The sequence below is a fragment of the Oryx dammah genome, unplaced genomic scaffold (genome assembly GCF_014754425.2).
Source record: "Oryx dammah isolate SB20612 unplaced genomic scaffold, SCBI_Odam_1.1 HiC_scaffold_26, whole genome shotgun sequence".
In the NCBI taxonomy this organism is placed as follows: domain Eukaryota; kingdom Metazoa; phylum Chordata; class Mammalia; order Artiodactyla; family Bovidae; genus Oryx; species Oryx dammah.
In genome coordinates, this window is record NW_024070210.1 from 30,245,066 (window position 1) to 30,261,830 (window position 16,765).

Below are 16,765 nucleotides of genomic sequence, written 5' to 3' on the forward strand. Positions count from 1 at the left end.
CTGAAATGATCTGACAGTTTTTTTTTCTTTTAATTGGAGGCTAATTACTTTATAATATTGTGGTGGTTTTTGCCATACATTCACATGAATCAGCCATGGGTGTACATGTGTTCCCCATCCTGACCCTCCCTTCCCCCTCCCTCCCCATCCCATCCCCCAGGGTCATCCCAGTGCACCAGCCCTGAGTACCTGTCTCGTGCATCAAACCTGGACTGGCAGGTTTCATTTCACATATGATAATATACATGTTTCAATACTATTCTCTCAAATCATCCCACCCTCTCCCTCTCCCACAGAGTCCAAAAGTCTGTTCTTTACATCTTTGTCTCTTTTGCTGTCTTGCATATAGGGTCATCATTACCACCTTTCTAAATTCCATATATATGCGTTAATATACTGTATTGGTATTTTTCTTTCTGACTTACTTCACTCTGTATAATAGGCTCCAGTTTCATCCACCTCTTTAGAACTGATTCAAATGCATTCTTTTTAAGAGCTGAGTGATATTCCATTGTTTATATGTACCACAGCTTTCTTATCCATTCGTCTGCCAATGGACATCTAGGTTGCCTCCATGTCCTGGCTATTGTAAACAGTGCTACAGTGAACATTGGAGTACATGTGTCTCTTTCGGTGTATATGCCCAGCAGTGGGATTGCTGGGCCGTATGGCAGTTCTATTTCCAGTTTTTTAAGGAATCTCCACACTGTTCTCCATAGTGGCTATACTAGTTTGCATTCCCACCAACAGTGTAAGAGGGTTCCTTTTTCTCCGTACTCTCTCCAGCATTTATTGTTTGTAGACATTTTGATAGCAACCATTCTGACCAGTGTAAGATGGTACCTCATTGTGGTTTTGATTTGCATTTCTCTGATAATGAGTGATGTTGAGCATCTTTTCATGTGTTTGTTAGCCATCTGTATGTCTTCTTTGGAAAAATGTCTGTGTAGTTCTTTGGCCCATTTTTTGATTGGGTCGCTTATTTTTCTGGAATTGAGCTGCAGGGGTTCCTTGAATATTTTTGAGATTAATTCTTTGTCAGTTGCTTCATTTGGTATTATTTTCTCTCATTCTGAAGGCTGTCTTTTCACCTTGCTTATAGTTTCTTTCATTATGTAAAAGCTTTTAAGTTTAATTAGGTCTTAAATAATTGCTTGGCTGCTTTATGGAGAAACAGACCTTATGGAAGCATGGGGGAAATCAGGGAGATTTATCAGGAAGCTATTGAAATAATACAGGTGAAAACTGATAATGGTGAGGTTGAAGTCAGTGGAAGTGGTAAGAAGAGGACAGATTTTAGTTATTAAAATTTTATAGTTATTTGTTTTTAGTTTAGTTTTAGTTTAGTTATATAGTTATAGAGATTTTAGTTATATAGTTTTCTGAAGATAAGAGTTGTTAAGGATTTACTTATGGACTGGATGTAAAGATTAAGAGGAAGATGGATGATGCCAAGATTTTGATATGAATAATTGTAAGAATAGAATTAACATCTATTGAAATATGGAAGGCTATAAAAGTTAATTTGAGATTGCCACTGTCTTATACAGTGTTAGCTGCTCAGTCATGTCCAACCCTTTGTGACCCCGTGGACTATAGCCCGCCAGGCTCCTCCATTCATGAAATTCTCCAGGTAAGAATACTGGAGTGGGTTGCCCTTTCTTCTCCAGGGGATCTTCCCAACCTAGGGATCAAACCCGGGTCTCCCGCATTGCAGGCAGACTCTTTGCTGTCTGAGCCACTAGAGAAGCCCTTGAGACTGACAGGAGTTTAATTTTAGAAGTGTTATCATTGAAAAGTCTATAGTAGATATTAAGTGAAAGTAAATGGGAAATTTTATATTTGAATCTGAAATTCAGTGGTGTGAGATGTATGTTTTAGAATTGTCATAAATGGTTATTAAATACCACAATACTAGAATGAGTCTACCAATTGTAGACATGTTTTAAATGCCTACTATCTAAAATATTAAATCTATTTACATTCTCCCCTTTGACTTTTTCATTCGACACTCATTCACTTGAGCATTTTCAAATATTTTAATATAGGTGATGACCAAATTCATATCTTCCCTCCTGACTTCTCCCAATTCTCTTAAACTCCCATACATTACTTTTTTAGCCTCCCCCTAAGTTTTATTGAGATAAAATTGTCATACACCACTTAAATAAAAATTTAAGATGTGTGACATAATGATTCGATGTACATATATTGTGAAATGGTATCCCATGGTAAGTTTAGTTAGCATCCATCATCAAATTAGATACAATAAAAATAAAATTGTTTTCTTCACCATGAGAACTTTTAGGATTTAATCCCTTAAGAATTTTCATATATATAGCATGACAATGTTAACTATGGCATCATGTCATTCTATCCCTAGGACTTATTTATCTTATAACTGGAAGTTTGTACTTTTTGACATCTTCATCTCTGGTAACCATTAATCTGATCTCTTTTTCTGTGAGTCTGGTTTTCTTTCTTTTCCAATTTTTTAAATTCCACTTATAAATGAAATTATATAGCATCTGACTTATTTCACTTGGCATAATGCCCTCAAGGTCCATCCATGTTGTTGTAAATAACAGGATTTTTTCCTTTTTATGGCTGAATAATATTCATATGTCTATATGCACTTTTAGATATCTGACGACTTCTTTATCCATTCATTCATCAGTGTACACTTAGGTTATTTCCATGTCCTGGCTATTGTAAATAATGCTGCTATGAACATGGGGGTACAGAAATTTTTCCAAGTTAGTGCTTTGTTTCTTTTGGATATATTCCCAGAAGTATAATTGCTGGATCATATAGTAGTTCTATTTTTATTTTATTTTTTTAAGGAACTTCCATACTGTTTTCCATAGTAGCTTTAGCAGTATGTAAACCCAACAACAGTGCACAAGGGTTCCCTTTTCGGTACATCCTCACCAACATTTGTTATTTCTTGGCCATTCTATCAGGTATGAGAAGATATTTCATTGCATTTTTAACTTGCATTTCCCTAGTGACTAGTGACATTGAACATCTTTTCATGTTCTTGCTGGCCATTTGTATATCTTCTTAGGAAAAATACCCATTCAGACTGTTTGTCCATTTTTAATTGAATTATTTGTTTCTTTGCTGTTGAGTTGTATGAGTTCTTTATATATTTTGGATGTTAACTCTGTATTAGCTATATAGTTTACAAATATATTTTACAATTTTGTAAGTTGTTTCTTCACATTGTTGATTGTTTTGTTGTACAGAAGTTTTTTCTTTTCCTTGTGCTTTTGGTTGTTATATCCAAAATATTATTGCCAAGACTCAAATCAGGGATCTTTTTTCTTATATTTTCTTCTACGAGTTTCAGTTAATATTTGTGAGTAGTATAAGTCGTCTACTTTAATTCTTTTCCATATGAATATCCTGTTTTCCCAGCACTGTTTATTGAAGAGGCTATCTTTTCTCCACTGAGTATTCTTGGCTTCTTTATCAAATATTAGCTTTATATGTTTGGGTTTATTTCTGGGCTCTCAGTTCTGTTCCACTGAGACAGTTTTACCTCTTCATTTCCAATTTCGAGGCCTTTATTTCTTTTTTTTGCCTGAATGCTCTGACAAGGACTCTCAATTCTATGTTGAATGGGAGTGTTGAGAGTAAACACCCTTGTCTTGTTCCTGGTTGTAGAGGAAAAGCTTTCAGTCTTTTATTATTGTGTATGATGTTAGCGGTGGATTTATTGTATAATGGCCTTTATTATGTTTATTATGTTAAGGTGCATTTCTTCTATAGCTAATGTTTTAAGAATTTTATCATGAATGGGTTGAATTTGTAAAATGTTACCTGTGCAGCTACTGAGATGATCATTTGAATTTTTCTTTCATTCTTATTAATGTGATATATCACAATGATTGATTTGCATATATCAAACCGTCCTTGCATCCTAGGTATAAATCCCATTTGAGCATGATGAGTGATCCTTTTAACATGATGCTTAATTTGGTTTGCAAGTATTGTGGTGAGAATTTTTGCATCTGTATTCATCAGAGGTATTAGTCTGTAGTTTTTTTTTTATGGTAGTATCCTTTTCCAGCTTCAGTATGAAGGTAAGCTAGCCTTGTAGAGTGTGTTTGAAATGTTTCATCTTCTTTGATTTTTTTTAAGAGCTTGAAAAAGATTGATATTAATTCTTCTTTATAAGTATTTGGTAAAGTTCACAAGTGAAGTTATCTGATAGGACTTTATTTGTAATTATATAATCGATATCTCTTTATATCTAAAACATCTTGTTGACATTTAAAACTCGGCATATCTGAAATCAAACTGGTTCTCTTTCTGATGTACCTGATGGTATCTCCATTTTCTAGTTGCTAAGACTGAGAACATCAGTCATAATTGTAACTTTTTTCTGTGCCTATGACTACATTCAACAAGTCATCAAGTTGTGTCAGTTCTCTCTTTGAAATACTTTTCTATTTTCATTATATGGAAATAATTAAATTTAAGACTCATTATCATTCACTTGTACTATTTCAGTAACATTGTAATTGGTCTTTTTATCCTTTTAACTTACTTATAGATCATACCCCAGTTACTCTTCCTTATGCACAGTATTGACCATCTCATTGCCCTGGTTAAATACTTTTAATGTATCCCCTAGAGTAGCAAATTATGCTCCCAGTTTTCTAACCTAGCTCCTAAGCCTTTTCTCCTATTAAAATAATTTATGCTTTGGCTATACTGAAGAACTCACTGCATCCCTAATCTGCCCACACTTTCTTATCTACTTTTTCTTCCTGAAATCCTCAACTTCCATCTCTTTCTAACCATCTTTTCAAGACCAAGACTCTTCCATAAAACCTTTTATTTTATCCTTTGACATTCCATTCCAAAAAAAGTGTCTCCCTAAAAGGAACTAGATGAAGAATATTCTCTAAACTATAAAACTCGGGGCCCTGGTTGTCTAACAGTAAGTAAAGAAGATATTATCTGAAGACTGAGTTACTTAGTTTATGAAAACTTCCCAGATCGACAAGATGGGCAGCAGTTGGAACTGACTTTCCATTAGTCGTTTTTAAAACATGGTAAAAGCAGAGTTTTGTTGTTTAGTTGCTAAATCGTGTCCAACTTTTTTGCAACCCATGGACTGTTGCCTGCCAGGTGCCTCTGCCCATGAGATTTCTCAGGCAAGAATACCGGAGTGGGTTGCCATTTCCTTCTCCAAAGAAAAGCAAAGTAGCCATATTTAATTAGATTATTTCTAGATATGAGACTGCTGTGCATCCTATTACAAATTAAAAATTTTAAGACATTTTAATGAATTTTTAGTTGTTATATAGAAATAAAAGTTATTTTCTATTTTGAAAAAGCTCTCTCCTTTACTTTTCTGATTCTCTTTTTTAAATACATTTTCATACCTGTACTATTATTATGCTGTAATTACTTATGAATATATACAAAATCTTTTCTAATCATAGGTTCTTTGAGGTCAGGACTCTGTTTTATTCACCTTTGAATTCTCCCCAGCACCTGGACTACACAGTAATCTTGAATAGTAATCTATTATTTTATTTATAGTGATCATAGTTTTATGACTATTTCATATGAATTTCTTTTCTTCTGAAATTAAAATAATGTCAGACTCATTTTTTTCAAAGGGTGAGTTAAGATTTTTAGTTCTTCCTGGATCTTTAGCTATGTTATAGCTATTTTCTTTTGTTTAAGTCTTACGTATATATACTAAAGTCAGTGGAAAAATGAAGTGAAAAAGGGAAAGAGGAAGAATTCAAGGTCAGTCTAGCCATCTGTCCATCCCTCTCCATCCACCCACCCAACCTATTGCTGGTTGGTAAAGTAACCGAGATATTTGAAAATATATGAAATTTCAAAATGGCACAAAATGAATTGTTTTGCTTAATGTATTAACTGAATTGGTTCTCTGTGGAAAAAATATAGATGCTTTAAAAGACTTCAAACAAGTCTTTGGATTGCTATACATTTTATTGTTAAATAGTAATTAAAATTATAATTAAGATATTGAAATTTTATTTTACAATTATAGTCTTAATATAATGAATGAAAAACAATATTTTTCTTTAATGGCAGTTCTTGGAATCATTAACCAAATAATTCTTTATGAGGTTGATTTCAAAAGTTCCTTTTAAATCTATAAAACTCTTTTCATTGTCTGTCAATTTCCTTAAACAATGCCATGAAAAGTATATTGTAGTTACTCAATAAATAATAGTTGAATAAACCTGACTTATATAGTATGTTTCAGATCACCAGATCTTTCTCTATTCTTTTTCTATCATTTTAGGTAATGCGAAGCATTTATCATCTCTTTCCTGTTTAGCCCCATTTCTAAACATTTTCCTATTCCAGTCTTTCTTATTATCTCTTGAGAAATTCATATAAAGCAGTTCAAATCTTGTCATATCTTTGCTTGAAAACTTTTAATGGTTTCATCTTATCTACCAAGTAAAGTACAGATTCTATAGTTGGATATTCATTCATTTTCAAGCTCATAACTCTGTTATTACTCAATGCTTCTGATAAACTGAATTGATTTCTGTTTCCCTTATATTTCTTATGAACATCTGTTTCTGTTCCTCTGTGCTATTCTCTCCATCTGAGATTTTTTATTCCTTTTTCTACCTTATACACTAGCTTTCATGGTGGCTCAGATGGGAAAGAATTCAATTCAGGAGACCCAAGTTAACCCTTGGATTGGGAAGATTCCCCTAGAAAAGGAAATGGCAACCCACTCCAGTATTCTTGCCTGGAGAATCCCAGGGACAGAGGAACCTAGCGGGCTACAGTCCATGGGGTCGCAGAGTCAGATACAACTGAGTGACTAACACATCACTCTTTATATACTTGAATTAAAATTACATCAAAGTAGGGTTTAAGTTTGAAGTTGTTTAACCTTCCATAGTACAAAAAACAAAGCTTTGCACATAAGAGGAAAACGATTAAATATCTGATTTAATGTTACCCTATTTATTGTATGCTATGTACTGTAATTTGGTAGGTTGTACAAGTTATGTAACATAAATTGCATGACATTGTAATATTTATCTTCCTCAGGAAACTTATTTGGGAAACCAGAAAGAGAAGATGCCTTTACTTTTTCTTTTCCATCAGACTCTTCAACTCATACATTTGGAGCTGGAAGAGATGATTTTAGGTTTCCGTTTTCATTTGAACAGGATCAAAACTCAGCACTTTCTTCTGTAAAAGGGTTTTCATCTACCTCACAAAATACCACACAATTTACTTTTTTTTGAACTAGTTACTGATTTATTGAATTATTTTACTGCTCTGCAATTATCTAGGGCATAAATTTATGTTGTTACTTAAACTATGAAGACCACTTTCTTTTGTTGATTAAAGAAATAATGGGTTACCATAGTAACATTATTTGATTATATTGATTTAATATTGAAGGAAATTAAGCCTGGGTCATCTACATTTATTTTTATTTGCAGCAATAGCTATCATTATTTATTTTGGTTTTGATTTTGCAAGCTATATTCTTTGAAAACCTATACTTCACTGCTACAGTAAAGAGAGTGATACTTTATAATGATCTTAAAGAATTTATACTATTGATATTGAATAAAATGTTATTTTTTATAATACAACAAAATTTAAATATTACTTATTATTTTAAGATGATATCTTTAATAGAAAAAAATTAAATGTGAATGGCTAGAGTAATTTATGAAAGTTGAGTGGTTGCATTAATGGTGATGCTGTTAATATTTATTTTTGCTTAAACCTTTTTGAAGAACATTTAAAACTTTGATTCCTGTCTTCAACAAAAAATTCACCTTTATGTTTTTTATGTATTAATAGTATTTGCTTGTCAATCATTTATATAGCTTAAATGAAGAATAATTAAATTTTGATGAAATTGTATAAATATAACTACTCAATATCTTTGTACCTGTGCTTTTAAAAATTAATTGTATTGAGTTATAAAGTAATAAAGAGTCTGACTTCATAATTTGATCTGTGACTGTGGAAAGATTTTGAGCCTTACCTGTTTTCTTCCCCTCCTGCCCCACATCTGGTCAAGCTGGTAAGAAAGCCCAGGAGTTTCCTCCTTTGGCATCAATGGAATGTTCAAAACCATGTATAGGAACTTTTGTCATGGCCTATCCCTAGCTGCCGTAAAAACCCAAAGCTAGTATCTCCTTTCTCTGCCATTTTCAGACTAGGTTTTCAGATTGGGTCTCTTCTCCCCAGAAAATGTTATTCTGTAAGTGATAAGCTTTGTCATACCTATTTGGAGTGTGTGGTGTCACCAGTCTCAATAACCAAACCAAATTCTGGGTGACAATCAATCTTGCTTCTTCAGGATGTCTATATATATCACAATTGTAGTAACTAAACCTTCCCAAACTTTTTAGACGTCAAAAGGATGGTATTACTAAGGGTAGAAAGAATTTAAGGAAACTGTGGACTGTTTTGAAAATCTTCAACAGCTGGTTGAATGATGAAAATTTCAGTTAAAAAGCTGGAATTTTTCTTTTTATATCAACTATTAATTCTATTGTGTATGATTTAATTAACTGGTGGTTTTGACATAATAAAGACACTAACTATATATGAGAAAGGATAAAAATGTTGTAACTGGCTTGTTACTTAGTAAGAGGTTCAAAACTAGTTTTAGGTTTGAGCAACACGCTGATGGCATGGTTTATTTTTACTCTTAAATAGAGAAATGTCTAACAAACAAGTATGGTTAGATTTACCATGTAAAAGTAAAATAAATGTTTTTAAAGTATCTACACTGTGTGTGACATTTTGAGGACACATAAAATTGCTAAAGATGTAGTATTTAAATTTTTTAAAATATTTATTTATTTGGCTTAGTTGAGCATGTGGGATCTTTGTTACAGCTCTTGTACTTCACTCTAGTGCTGCTCGGGCTCCAGAGTGCACAGGCTGTCTCCCTGCTGTATGTGGGATCGTAGTTCCCTGACCAGGGATCAAACTGTGTCCCCTGCATTGGAAAGCAGATTCTTAACCACTGGACCACCAGGAAAGTTCCTAAGTCTTTATACTTAAGGAACTTAAAATTTAGTTGAGGAGACAAGTGTAGGAATCAATATAGCATATTAAAATAAAATAGTTAATAATCATATTCTATAGCTTATAACTTGGTCTCTGCAAGGGAAGAAATTGAGGGCTCAAGAAACCTTTCTTTTCTAATTCTGTCATCATGGACTGGAAAGCCTGGGAAGAATTCATTGAAGAGGTAGGATGTGAATTAGGATTTTAAAGGTATGTAGATTATAAAATTCTTTCGTAGAAGGTTGCCTATTTCTAGTTTTACAGTTTTTATTACATAATTTCACTGGCTAGTGTTTAGTACGATTTCATTAAATGCTTGTTGGATTTATAGGATTGATCTGAATTTGCAAAGGAGGCAGTGAAGACTTTCTATCCAGAGGGATGGTATGGGGAGTGAGGTGGGAGGTGGGGTTCAAGATGGGGAACACATGTACACCCGTGGAGGATTCATGCTGATGTATGGCAAAACCAATACAATATTGTAAAGTAATTAGCTTCCAATTAAAATAAATAAATTATAAACAAACAAAAGATAAAACTACCACTTAATAGAAAAACCTGTAATCACTTTTTAAAATCCAGATGCATAAAAAAACAAAAAATAAAAATAAATAAAAATGTTCAAACCCTTAAAAAATAAAAATAAAAAATTTCTTGGAGTCTAAAAAAGAAAGAAAAATGCAATCATAAATTGTGTGGAGGAAATTAAAGAGTAAGTGTATACAAAGTATAAAAATTTTTTTTGGTTTATGTGAAAAATGCCATTGGTAATTTGATAGGGATTGCATCGAATCTGTAGATTGCTGTGGGTAGTATAATCATTTTCCCAAACTATTTGTTAAATATATCTTTCAACTTCTTTGACCTATGAATTATTTAGAAGTGCATTTAATTTCAAAATATTTAAAGTTATGTAAATATTTTATTTTTACTGGTACTTAATATGATTGCTTTGGGATTATTTAACATATGATTTCTATTCTTTTAAATTTGAGTCTTCTGTAGCCCCATGTATATGTGCTTGGTCGCTCAGACTGTCTGACTCTTTGCAACCCCATGGACTGTAGCCTGCCAGGCTCCTCTATCCATGGGGATTCTCCAGGCAAAAATAATGGAGTGAGTTGCCATGCCCTCCTCCAAGGGATCTCCCCAACTCAAGGATCAAACTCAGGTCTCCTGCATTGCAGGTGGATTCTTTACCATCTGAGCCATTATATAGTTTCTTTGTAAACAAATTATGTGTATTTGAAAAAAGTGTATATTTGGCAGTTGTTGGGTGTAATGTAGTAGTCTTATTAGTTAGGTCAAGGTGTTTTGGTGTTGTTCAGATCATCTTTATATTTGCTCTTAATTGCTAAGAAAAGGCTAATAAAAACTATGACTGGGTCTGCCCTGGCAGTCCAGTTGTTAAGACTTCGTCTTCCAGTGCAAGGGGTGAGAGTTCAATCCCTGGTCGGGAACAAAGATCTCACATGTGTGGCCATAAAAATCCAAAACATAAAACAGAAGCAATGTTGTAACAAATTCAATCTCTGCACATACTCCCTCTATTAGTCTCATATGATATTGTGACTTTTGTCTCTTTGGTCAGAATGAAGTTGAGAAATGTGTGCTTTTAGGTGAGCACATTACCTGGGGTTTTATTACTAAGAAAGAAGAGGAAACTAGATATTGAGAAGTAATTAGTCCCATATTATGTGGTTTTTGTTTTGCTTCTTTATTTATATAATAGCAAATTTTAGGACTTGATGACATGTATTCTCCTTTACTCACCATATTTCATAGTGTATTCCTGGGTACATTTATTTTTATGTTCAAGTATATCTTCCAAGAGTGTTTCCCAAGATGATTCTTGAAAAGTAAACCTTCTGAGGCTTTTTATGTCTGGGAACATCTTTATTTTTCTCTTTTATTTTTAAAACTCAAATTTCTTTTTTTTTTAAATATTGAAGTGTAATTGACCTACAATATTATATGCATTTCAGGTATACAACATAGTTTTGATGTCTGTGTACATTATGAATTGATCACCATGATAAGTCTAGTAACTGCTAGTCATCATTCAAAGTTATTACAGTATTATTAACTATATTCCTATGTTGTATGTTATATCTCATCTCTGTGACTTATTTTATAACTGTAGATTTGTACCCTTTGATCCCCTTCACCCATTTTGCCCACTCATTCTCCTTTCTGGCAATCACCAGTTTGTTTTCTTTATCTATATCTATATTGTTTTGTTTTTTAGATTCCACATACAAGTGAAATCATACAGTATTGTCATTCTATGTCTGACTTCTTTCACTTAACATAACATATTGCCCCCTAGGTTCACTCATGTTGTTGCAAAGGGCAAGATTTAATTCTCTGGAGTTATGCTCCATTGTGTATACACACACACACACACACACACACACACACACACACACACACAGGAACATTGTATGTTCCACATCTTTCTTATCAATGGTACCTTAGGTTGCTTCCATATCTTAACTATTACAAATGGTGCTGCAAAGAATATTGGGGTGTATTCATTATCTTTAGATGTATACCTAAAGGTGGCATTGCTGGATTATATGGTAGTTCTATTTTAATCTTTTCAGTAACCTCCTTTTTGTTTTCCATGCAGGCTATACGAATGTGCAGTTTCACCAACAATACACAAGAGTTCCTTTCTCTCCACATCCTTGCCAACACTTGTTATTTCTTGTCTTTTTGATAATACCCATCGCAAAGTGTGTAGCGTAATGTCTCATTGTGGTTTTGATTTGCCTTTCTGTGATGGCTTTAATGATATTGAGCATATTTTTATGTGTCTCTTGATGATCTTTATATCTTCCTTGGGGAAAAAAGATCCTCTGTCCATTTTTAAATTGGATTTTTTTAATATTGAGATGTATGAGTTCTTTATATATATTTGATGCTAACCCCAGGTCAGATGTATCATTCTGTTCAGTTCAATTGCTCAGTTGCGTCTGACTCTTTGTGACCCCATGGACTGCAGCACGTCAGGCTTCCCTGTCCATTACCAACTCCTGGAGCTTGCTCAAACTCTTGTCCATCAAGTTAGTGATGCCATCCAACCATCTCATCCTCTGTCATCCTGTTCTCCTCCAGCCTTCAATCTTTCCCAGCATCAGGGTCTTTTCCAATGAGTCAGTTCATTGCATCAGGTGGCCAAAGTATTGGAGCTTCAGCATCAGTCCTTCCAATAAATATTCAGCATTGATTTCCTTTAGGACTGATTGTTTAATCTCCATGCAGTCCAAGGGACTCTCAGGAGTCTCCTCCAACACCACAGTTCAAAAGCATTAATTCTTCGGCACTCAGCTTTCTTTATGGTCCAACTCTCACATCCATACATGACTACTGGAAAAGCCATAGCTTTGGCTAGATGGACCTTTGTCCAGAGTAATGTCTCCACCTTTTAATATGCTATCTAGGTTGGGCTTCCTTGGTAGCTCAGGTAAAGAATCTGCCCGTAATGTAGGAGGCCCAGATTCAATTCCTAGAACAGGAAGATCTCCTGGAAAAGGAAATGGCAACCCATTCCAGTATTCTTGCCTGGAGAATCCCATGGACAGACAAGCTACAGTCCATGGGATTGCAAAGAGTTGGACATGACTGTGCGACTAACTCAACTCATGTTGGTCATAGCTTTTCTTAAAAAGAGCAAGTGTCTTTTAATTTCATGGCAGCAGTCACCACCTGCAGTGATTTTGGAGCCCAAGAAAATAAAATCTGTCACTGTTTCCATTGTTTCCCCATCTATTTGCAGTGAAGTGATGGGACCAGATGCTATGGTCTTAGTTTTATGAATGTTGCATTTTAAGCCAACTTTTTCACTCTCCTCTTTCACTTTCATCAAATTCTGTCATTCTTCTTTGTTTTCTGCCATAAGGGTGGTGTCATGTGCATATCTGAGGTTATTGATATTCTCCTGGCAATCTTGATTCCAGCTTGGGCTTCATCCAGCCCGGCATTTCGCATGATGTAATCTGCTTAAAAGTTAAATAAGCAGAGTGACAGTATACATCCTTGATGTTTTCCTTTCCCAATTTGGAACCAGTCTGTTGTTCCATGGCCAGTTTTAAATGTTGCTTCTTGACCTGCATACAAATTTCTCAAGAGGCAGGTAAGGAGGTTTGGTATTCCCATTTCTTGACGAATTTTCCACAGTTTGTTGTGAACCACACAGTCAAAGGCTTTAACATAGTCAGTGAAGCAGAAATAGATGTTTTTCTGGAATTCTCTTGTTTTTTCCATTTTCCAGTGAATGTTGGTGATTTGATCTCTGGCTCCTCTGTCTTTTCTAAGTCTAACCTGAACATTTGGAAGTTCTCGGTTCATATACTGTTGAAGCCTAGCTTGGAGAATTACAAGCATTTTGTGAGCATCCAAATGGTGCAATTGTGGGGTAGTTTGAACATTCTTTGGCATTGCCTTACTTTGGGATTGGAATGAAAACATCTTGTCCAGTCTTGTAGTCACTGCTGGGTTTTCCAAATTTGTTGACATATTAAGTGCAGCCCATTCACAGCATCATCTTTTAGGACTTGGAATAACTCAGCTGGAATTCCATCACCTCCACTAGCTTTGTTTGTAGTGATTCTTCCTAAGGCCTATTTGACTTCAGACTCCAGGATGTCTGGCTCTAGGTGAGGGATCACACCATCATGGTTATCTGGGTCATGAAGACCTTTTTTGAATAGTTCTGTGTATTCTTGCCACCTCTTCTTAATATTTTCTGCTTCTGTTAGGTCCATACCATTTCTGTCCTTTATTGTGCCCATCTTTGCATGAAATGTTCCCTTGGTATCATAATTTTCTTGAAGAGATCTGTAGTCTTTCCCATTCTATCATTTTCCTCTATTTCTTTGCATTGATCAGTTAGGAAAACTTTCTTATCTTTCCTTGCTATGGATATATCTTTTCCTTTCTCATTTGCCTTTCACTTCTCTTCTTTTCTCAGCTATTTGTAAAGCCTCCTCGGACAACTATTTTGCCTTTTTGCATTTCTTTTTCTTGGGGATGATTTTGATCATGGCCTCCTGTACAATATTATGAACCTCTGTCCATAGTTTTTCAGGCACTCTATCTATCAGATCTAATCCCTTGAATCTATTTGTCACATCCACTGTATAATCGTAAGGGATTCGATTTAGGTCATACCTAAAGGGTCTAGTGATTTTCCCTACTTTCTTCAATTTAAGTCTGAATTGGCAATAAGAAGTTCATGATCTGAGCCACAGTCAGCTCCCAGTCTTGTTTTTTCTAACTGTATAGAGCTTCTCCATCTTCAGCCACAAAGAATATAATCAATCAATCTGATTTTGATATTGACCATCTGGTGATGTTCATGTTTGGAGTTGTCTCTTATGTTGTTTGAAGAGGGTGTTTGCTATAACCAGTGGTTTCTCTTGGCAAAACTGTTAGCCTTTGCTCTGCTTCATTTTGTACTCTAAGGCCAAACTTGACTGTTACTGCAGGTATCTCTTGACTTCCTACTTTTGCATTCCAGTCCTGTATGATGAAAAGGACATCTTTTTTAGGTGTTAGTTCTAGAAGTTCTTATAAGTCATCATAGAACTGTTCAACTTCAGTTCTTCAGCATTAGTGGTTGGGGCATAAACTTGGATAACTGTGATACTGAATGGTTTGCCTTGGAAATGAACAGAAATCATTCTGTCATTTTTGAGACTGCACCCAAATACAGCGCTTTGGACTCTTGTTGACACTGAGGGTTACTCCATTTCTTCTAATGGATTCTTGCCCACAGTAGTGGATGTAATGGTCATCTGAATTAAATTTACCCATTCCAGTCCATTTTAATTCACTGATTCCTAAAATGTCGATGTTCACTCTTGCCATCACCTGTTTGACTATTTCCAATTTACCTTGATTCATGGACCTAACATTCCAGGTTCCTTTGTAATGTTCTTTACAGCTTTGAACTTTACATCCATCACCAGTCACATCCACACCTGGGCATTATTTTTGCTTTGGCTTAGCCTCTTCTTTCTGGAGCTATATCCCCATTCTTCTCCAGTAGCGTATTGGGCACTTACCAACCTGGGGAGTTCACTTTCAGTGTCATATCTTTTTGCCTTTTTATAGTGTTTATGGGGTTCTCAAGGCAAGAATACTGAAGTGGTTTGCCTTTCCCTTCTCCAGTGGACCACATTTTGTCAGAACTCTCCACCATGACCCGTCCATCTTCAGTGGCCCTACATGGCATGGCTCATAGTTTCATTGAGTTAGACAAGGCTGTGGTCCATGTGATCTTGGTTAGTTTTCTGTGACTGTGATTTTCATTCTGCCTATCCTCTGATGGATAAGGATAAGAAGCTTGTGGAAGCTTCCTGATGTATCATTGCAAATATCAATTTTGTAGGTTGCCTTTTTTGCTTTGTTGATGGTTTTCTTCATTGTGCAAAGCTTTTTAGTAGTTCCATTTGTTTATTATTGCTTTTGTTTCTCTTGCCTGAGAGATCCTAAGTATTGCTAAGTCCAGTATCAAAGAGAGTACTGCCTATATTTTTTTTTCTGGAAGTTTTATGGTTTCAGGTCTCATTTTTAAGTCTTTAATTCATTATGAGTTTATTTTTGTGTATGATGTAATGTCTAAGCTGATTCTTTTACACGTAGCTGTCCTGTCTTCCCAATACCATTTATTGACGAGGCTATATTTTCTCCTATTGTATCTTCTTGCCTCCTTTGTTGTAGATTAATTTGACCAGTATGGGTTTATTCCTGGCCTCTCTATTAAGTTCCATTGATTTATGTGACTGTTTTTGTGCCAGTATTGAATTGTCTTTATTACTCCAACTGTGTAGTATAGTTTGAAACAGGGAACATGATACCTATAGCTTTGTTCTTTCTCAAGATTATTTTGGCTATTTGGGGTTTTTTTTTTTGTGTTTCCAAGCAAAATTTGAAATTATTTATTCTAGTTCTGTGAAAAATGCCAGTGGAATTTTATAGATATTGCACTGAATTTGTGGATTGCCTTGGAAAGTATGGTCATTACAGTACTGTTTCTTCCAATCCATGAGTACAGTGTATCTTTCTATCTGTATCTTTAGTTTTCTTCATTGGTATCTTATAATTTTTGAATACAGGTCTTTTACCACTTTGGTTAGACCTGTTCCTAGACTTTTTGTTCTTTCCCTTGAAATTGCAAATAGAATTATTTTCTTAATTTCTCTCTCTGATAGTTTGTTGTTAGTGTATAGAAATGATTTTGGTGATATTGAGCAACAGATTTCTATATATTAATTTTGTATCCTTCAGCTTTACTGACTTCATTGATGAGTTCTTTTAGTTTTTTGGTGGTGTATTTAGGATATTCTATGTACAGTATCATGTCATCACACATAATAACAGCTTTACTTCTTTTCCAATTTTCATCCCTATTTTTCTTGTCTAATTCTGTGGCTAGAAATTCCAATCCTATGTTGAATAAAAGTGGTGAAAGGGAACATCTTTGTTTTGTTTCTGATCTTAGAGGAAATGCTTTCGGCTTTTTACCATTGAGCATGATGTTGGCCAACATCTGTTGGATCATGGAAAAAGCAAGAGAGTACCAGAAAAACATCTATTTCTGCTTTATTGACTATGCCAAAGCCTTTGACTGTGTGGATCACAATAAACTGTGGAAAATTTTGAAAGAGATGGGAATACCAGACCACCTGAC

The 16,765-nt window shown here is 34.7% G+C and overlaps 1 protein-coding gene across 1 annotated transcript in view; it reads left to right on the plus strand.

Moving 5' to 3' along the window:
* Positions 1-8,008, plus strand: part of CUNH14orf39 (chromosome unknown C14orf39 homolog) — a 35,707-nt gene extending 27,699 nt beyond the window's left edge. The window contains exon 13 of the mRNA XM_040227594.1: positions 7,072-8,008. Coding sequence (XP_040083528.1) covers positions 7,072-7,271 — 200 coding nt within the window. The 3' untranslated portion in view covers positions 7,272-8,008. The remainder of the gene's footprint in view (positions 1-7,071) is intronic.
* The last annotated feature ends 8,757 nt before the right edge of the window (positions 8,009-16,765 follow it).